General features: G+C 40.4%; 1 protein-coding gene across 1 annotated transcript; it reads left to right on the top strand.

Moving 5' to 3' along the window:
* Window positions 1-14: 14 nt before the first annotated feature.
* On the top strand, window positions 15-5,741 carry LOC119410944 (mitochondrial uncoupling protein 2-like). The gene is made up of 6 exons (XM_037677864.1): window positions 15-140; window positions 850-1,057; window positions 1,762-1,965; window positions 5,186-5,287; window positions 5,368-5,548; window positions 5,615-5,741. Exons 1-6 carry the CDS (start codon window positions 15-17, stop codon window positions 5,739-5,741), a joined length of 948 nt encoding a protein of 315 aa, XP_037533792.1.
* Window positions 5,742-6,848: the final 1,107 nt, after the last annotated feature.

The following is a 6,848-nucleotide window of genomic DNA, read 5'->3' as shown; positions in this document are numbered from 1 at the left end:
TGGACGTGGTGAACATGGCCAGAGGAGGAGCACCTGATCTGGAGCCGTCGGCTGTCGCCAAGGTGTTTTCAGCTGGAACAGCTGGATGCGTGGCTGACGTGACCACCTACCCACTGGACACGGCCAAAGTCCGACTACAGGTGAGGCACAGATTTAGCAAAGTTTAAAACAAGCTTTGAATGTTTTTCAAAGTAAATTAAATTAGACCTGTAAATCTCACATTTAAGTAAAAGTACAATTTTTCCCAGAAGTACTTTTATCTTTGATGGTAACATCTTTGAAACAAAGCATAGTTTGTTTATTTAAATAAAGAAATGATAGCATATTCTTGCAGAATATGAGGCTCCTGTTTTATTGTGACGCTGCAAAGGTGGAGCATTTTTCAGTGGGTTGCAGGTTTTTTCTCAAGATTCATTTCAAGCAGAACTTTACTTTTTTTTTAAATGATCAAAGCAAAAACTATGTTTGCACAGTTAAAATAGTTAACTTTTTTATTTTTAATTGTAATCAGTTACACAGATCTCATTTTCATAAACTTTTTTTTTTTCCATCTGTCATCACATTTTGGTATCAAATAAAAAAAGTTACCAGATGAAATATTGGATGCAATATTTAAAAAAAATCTGTAGACTTTTCAACTATGGAAATCACTGCATTCTGTCTTTGTTTACATCATATTTCCATTTTTGGAGGGAGAAGAGACATAACTGATGGTCTAAACAGGCTTAAAGCAGTTAGGGACAAAAAAAAACTATTCAGAACTGCAAAATTTTGCAAAGCTGACTGTAGACATGCAGACTTCCCTCAGTAAACGGATAACTTTGATATTTTTACGATTGCAAACTTCAGGTCCAAGGAGAATCTATGCCTTTATCTAAAAGCCAAAAGGTTAAATATCGAGGTGTGTTTGGCACCATCGTCACCATCGTGAAGACCGAGGGGCCGAGGAATCTGTACAATGGGCTTCTGGCAGGACTGCAGCGACAGATTTTCTTCGCCTCAATCCGGATCGGTTTATACGACACCATGAAGCAGCTGTACGCGCGCGGATCAGAAAGTACGTTCTAATTTATCATTTTTTAATAAATCCAAAACAAACTTTTAAGAAGCTAGAACCTTAAAGAGTTCAAACAAATTAAAACACATGACTAAACTTAAAACGTTTGGGTTTGTCTGCATTTATATCCATTTTAGTTACAGTGTGAACACGTGAAGCTGTTAAAAAATAGATACATTTGCTTGATCCAATCAGGTGTAACACTTTTAATTAAATGAAAGGTGGCCTTGAATTTAAACACTGCCCTGAAGGGTCAAAGAATAGTGACATCATGGAGGCTGATAAAATAATCTTGGATCTAGATTTAAATCTAATTGTCGTAATAACATTTTAAAAATTATATTTGAGGTTAGTAAAGATTAATCTCTGACAACACATAAAGCTGCGTTACCTGAACATGTTTAGCAGAAATGCTGCGAGGCTGAGTCCTCTTTCAGGAAACGGATGCTTCAGGCCTCATGAAGTCTGCCTGTCTGTCATCTACCTAAAGTTTTGTTTAGGTTCTGTCCTGATGACTGGAGAGAACCAGTTAAACTGAACAACTAAACTATGTAGAACACTGAGGACAAAACTGTAAATCTTACCGTTTCGACACTATAATAGATGAGAGAGTCTTTATGTGCACATTACACCTAACGTTACACATCTTGTCTTTTTTCTGTTTCGTTGTTTTGAGTGATGGTCCGTAAATGATTGTGCAACAGATACTGGACTCGGGACTCGACTGCTGGCTGGCGGCACCACAGGGGCGTTGGCGGTGGCTTTCGCTCAGCCCACCGATGTGGTGAAAGTCAGGTTTCAGGCTCAGATCCAGCTGCCTGACAACAGCTCGCTGAAGAGATACAGCAGCACTACCCATGCCTACAGGATCATAGCCAAAAATGAAGGCGTTAGAGGCCTCTGGAAAGGTATTTTCATATGGAAATGTTTTAAAACATGTCCCACAACGTTTGTTTCTTTTTTGACATATCAGCTGCCAATATCTCATTTAACTTAACTGCATTCTTTTTTATATGGGAGAATTGTTTGTATCCAGAGGAGGTGGCCAAAATCAGTTCAGTTCATTTATTTTATTACTTTTTTGTGTGTTAAAGCGAAAGTTAGAAACTTCAAAAAGTGCCTGCTTCATTTTCATTACATCTAGATACAAACCGGATTCCAAAAACGTTGGGACACTAAACAAATTGTGAATAAAAACTGAATGCAATGATGTGGAGGTGCCAACATATAATATTTTATTCAGAATAGAACACAAATCATAGATCAAAAGTTTAAACTGAGAGAATGTATCATTTTAAGGGAAAAATCTGTTGTTTCCAAATTTTTTGGCGTCAACAAATCCCAAAAAAGTTGGGACAAGTCCATTTTTACCACTGTGTGGCATCCCCCCTTCTTCTTACAACACTCCACAGATGTCTGGGGACAGAGGAGACCAGTTTCTCAAGTTTAGAAATAGGAATGCTCTCCCATTCATGTCTAATACAGGCCTCTAACTGTTCAATCGTCTTGGGCCTTCTTTGTTGCACCTTCCTCTTTATGATGCACCAAATGTTCTCTATAGGTGAAAGATCTGGACTGCAGGCTGGACATTTCAGTACCCGGATCCTTCTCCTACGTAGCCATGATGTTGTGATTGCTGCAGAATGTGGTCTGGCATTATCGTGTTGAAAAATGCAGGATCTTCCCTGAAAGAGATGACGTCTAGATGGGAGCATATGTTGTTCTAGAACCTGAACATAGTTCTCTGCATTAATGGTGCCTTTCCAGACATGCAAGCTGCCCATGCCACAAGCGCTCATGCAACCCCATACCATCAGTGATGCAGGCTTCTGAACGGAGCGTTGATAACAACTTGGGCTATCCTTGTCCTCTCTGGTCCGGATGACATGGCGTCCCAGTGTTCCATAAAGAACTTCAAATCGTGAATCATTTGACCACAGAACAGTCTTCCATTTTGCCACACTCCATTTTAAATGACCCCTGGCCCAGTGCAAACGTCTGAGCGTGTGGAGCTTGCTTAGAAATGGCTTCCTCTTTGCACTGTAGAGTTTCAGCTGGCAACGGCGGATGGCAAGGTGGATTGTGTTCACTGACAATGCTTTCTGGAAGTATTCCTGAGCACATTCTGTTATTTCCTTGACAGTGGCATTCCTGTTTGAGGTGCAGTGACGTTTAAGAGCCCGGAGATCACAAGCATCCAGTAGAGTTTTACGGCCTTGACCCTTACGCACAGCGATTGTTCCAGATTCTCTGAATCTTTTGATGATGTTATGCATGGTTGATGATGATAACTTAAAAGTCTTTGCTATTTTATGCTGGGTAACACCATTCTGGTGTTGCTGCACTATCTTTCTGCGCAACAATGGTGGAATTGGTGATCCTCTTACCATCTTGGCTTCTGAGAGACACTGACACTCTGAGAAGCTCTTTTTATACCCAATCATGTTGTCAATTGACCTAATTAGTGTTAATTTGTCTTCCAGCTGTTCGTTATATGCTCAATTTCCTTTTTCCAGCCACTTATTGCTACTTGTCCCAACTTTTTTGGGATTTGTTGACACTGTAAAATTTTGAATCAACATATTTTTCCTTTAAAATGTTACATTTACTCAGATTAAACTTTTGATCTGTCATCTATGTTATATTACGTATAAAATATTGACATTTGCCATCTCCACATCATTGCATTCAGTTTTTATTCACAATTTGTTTAGTGTCCCAACTTTTTTGGAATCCGGTTTGTATTTAAATTATTAGTTGTTTGTAGCATAACATAAATAAACCTCTGTTGGATTTTGGGTAGCAGGAAAATAAGTAGAATTTAGATAATTTAAAGTAATGTGGTTTAAGATGGAAACAAAAGAAGTTCTGGTCACGTGTTGGATCAGTTTGGTTTGTTGCTGCAGGATGTTGTAAATTTGGAATTAAAAAAGTATTAGCAAATATTTGTGTCTCACACCTCCTTCTCAACTCGTACCTGCAGATGTCAACTACTGTAGTTTGTTAAGGGTTGTCCAGGTTCGGTTGGGGGGAGTTTTTGATTTAGGTGGAGGAGGTCAAGTATCTGGGTTTCTTGTTAACAAGTGGTGGTAAGATGGAGCGGGAGATGGAGCGACAAATCGGGGCTTCGTCCTCGGTAATGAGGGTGTTGCTTCGGTCGGTCCTGGTGAAGAAACAGTTGAGCTGGAAGGCAAAGCTCTCGACTTACTGATCAGTCTTTGATCCAGCCCTATGGTCATGCAGTTTGGATCATGACCGAAAGAACAAGATCCTGAATACAAGCTTCACAGGGTGACTGGACTCAGCCTTAGAGAAGGTGAGGGGCTCCATCATACAGGTGGAGCTCCATGTAGAGCTGCTCCTTTGCATCATAAGGTCAGTTGAGGTGATTCAGCCGTCTGATACCTCCTGAACCCCTCACCTTGGAGGTTTTCCAGGAATGTCCCAACTTGCTGGAGGGATTGTGTATCCTCTGTCCTGGGAAAGACTTGGGGTCCCCCAGGAGGAGCTGGGGAGACAGATGTCTGGGTTTCTCTCTTGGACTTGTTGCCTCTGCAACCCATCTACTGATAAGATGTAGAAGATGGAAGATTTTTTTTGTGAGACTTTGGTTTGTGTTTTGTCCTTCTTTTGGTTGTCAGTGTAGTGTTTAGCACAGAGGATGGTCGGGCATCAGACACGGATGGCTTATGCCAAGTTTTGTGCATTTTGTTCTTTCAATGTGAAAGTTATAGCATTTGGAAATTTACGGCGTGAGGCGTAACTTTGAGGCCTGGCCACGCCCCTTCAACATATATGAAAACGCAGTTTTTTTGATAACTTTTATTCCCCCAATGTCTTAAGGTTATATCCACCAAAGGCAATCTCTCAAAATACCTAGAAGGAGTTCTTTAAAATTTGCCATGTATGAAAAGTGAAAAATGCCCAAAAATGACCATTTGACCCAAAATGACCAACTTCCTGTTGGGGTTTAGGGCATACCTCCAAAGATACTTTTTTTCTTGATTCAGGGAGTTCTACCTTTGTACCAAATTTCAGCTCTCTAGGACGTACCAGTTGTCCTATCTCGCGTTTAGTAACCATCAAAACTACTTTTATTGTTTAATTGTATAAAATTCATTTTTCCAGGCTGTCTACTGAACATAGCTCGTAACTCCATGGTAAACTGCTCTGAGCTGGTTACATATGACGTCATCAAAGAGCTCATCCTGAAGAACCACCTGATGACAGGTGGGTGCACGCCACCTGCTGGTCCCCCTCCAGTCTGAGTGGGTTTTAACGGACCGAACCACGCGTTGTTTCCTCCGCAGACAACATGCCGTGTCACTTCACCGCAGCCTTTGCCGGAGGATTCTGCACCACCTTTGTAACGTCTCTGGTGGACGTGGTGAAAACCCGCTTCATGAACTCAGTACCAGGGCAGTACGGCGGTGCTGTAAACTGTGCCCTCACCATGATGATTAACGAAGGACCCTCATCTTTTTATAAAGGGTAGGTGTCATCAGTATGACCCCGTGTGACACAATGCTTCATCTCATCGCCTGATTCTTTTTGTAGCTTCATGGCTTCGTTTCTTCGTATGGTCTCCTGGAACATTGTGATGTTTGTGAGCTACGAGCAGATTAAGAGGGCTGTGGTGAGACTTCAGCATCGCCGAGAGTCTCGATTCAGGCCCGCTCGTTGATCCGGATCAGGTGTTCCTCAGGGATAAAACTTCAGGTCATACTGCAGAAGAGATTAGTGGTTATTATATTTGGTTGTAATCGTTATCGCTCACTGCCTGTTTTTGCCTGAGTGTACATGTGTGTGTTTGTTAGCAAAATATCACATGAACAACTGGACGTATTTTATTGAAACTCAAAGGGATCACTGGATGTAACTTTTACACTCAACCTAATGTAAGATGGCCACCACGGCCAAGTGAGCTAAACAAAACACAACATCAACTATAACTCGGTCAGTCTACAGATTAACCAATATCTGGTGTGGTAGTAGCTGAGAGTCATTCACAATACTTTGCAAAAGCTCTAACAGATCAAATAAGTTATTTAAAACTCTGACATAAACGTGCATTCCTTCAAAAAATGTTGTCTAATTTTTTTTTGGTATGTTTTCAACCTTTTCTTTTTAATAAAGATTATCTGACATTTTGGATTTTATGAGTTTAGAACTGAATCTAATGATTTTGTTTTGTAACACAAAGTGAACTTTTAAAACATTTAAGATGTTAGTCAAACTGAAATTCAATTAAATGTCTCATAGCTGCTCTGAAAGAGCGGTCAGTTCATCTGTCCGTCCTCCTGATTCTTGTCTTTTTCTCTTCGTATTTCTGAACAAAGAAAAACTAATTTGCTCTGAACTTTTTTTTTTTGAGCCAAGCAAAAAAATACAGTTAAATACAGAAGATTGAAGCGTCTTCACTGTAAGACATACCGTATTTTCCAACGTATAAGTCAGGTTTTTTTGCATAAATTTATCAGTCCTGTGACTTATATGCCAAAGCGACTTATATACGTTTTTTTTCTGTATTCATAACGCTATTTTTGACTGATGCTTTAAATTTCTAAGAACTGCAACAGCGAGTCCTCCCGTACGCGCTCGCTTCACTCAGCTGGTGCAGGCGGAGGAACGCTGGAGAGCTAGTGGCTCCAGCTGTGATGGATAGATGGATGGCACCTCCCAGGCGAAATGAAGCTGTTTTGACCATTAAAGTGCATTTATTAAGGAAAAGTTAAACTGAGACACACCTTTGCTATAATGTGGAGCAAACAAATTATTGTTTTTAAGTGTT

This window comes from Nematolebias whitei, chromosome 6, assembly GCF_014905685.2.
Source record: "Nematolebias whitei isolate Nwh7 chromosome 6, NemWhi1, whole genome shotgun sequence".
Lineage (NCBI taxonomy): Eukaryota > Metazoa > Chordata > Actinopteri > Cyprinodontiformes > Rivulidae > Nematolebias > Nematolebias whitei.
The sequence above is the reverse complement of the archived record's forward strand: the minus strand, read 5'-3'. Positions and strand labels throughout refer to the sequence as shown.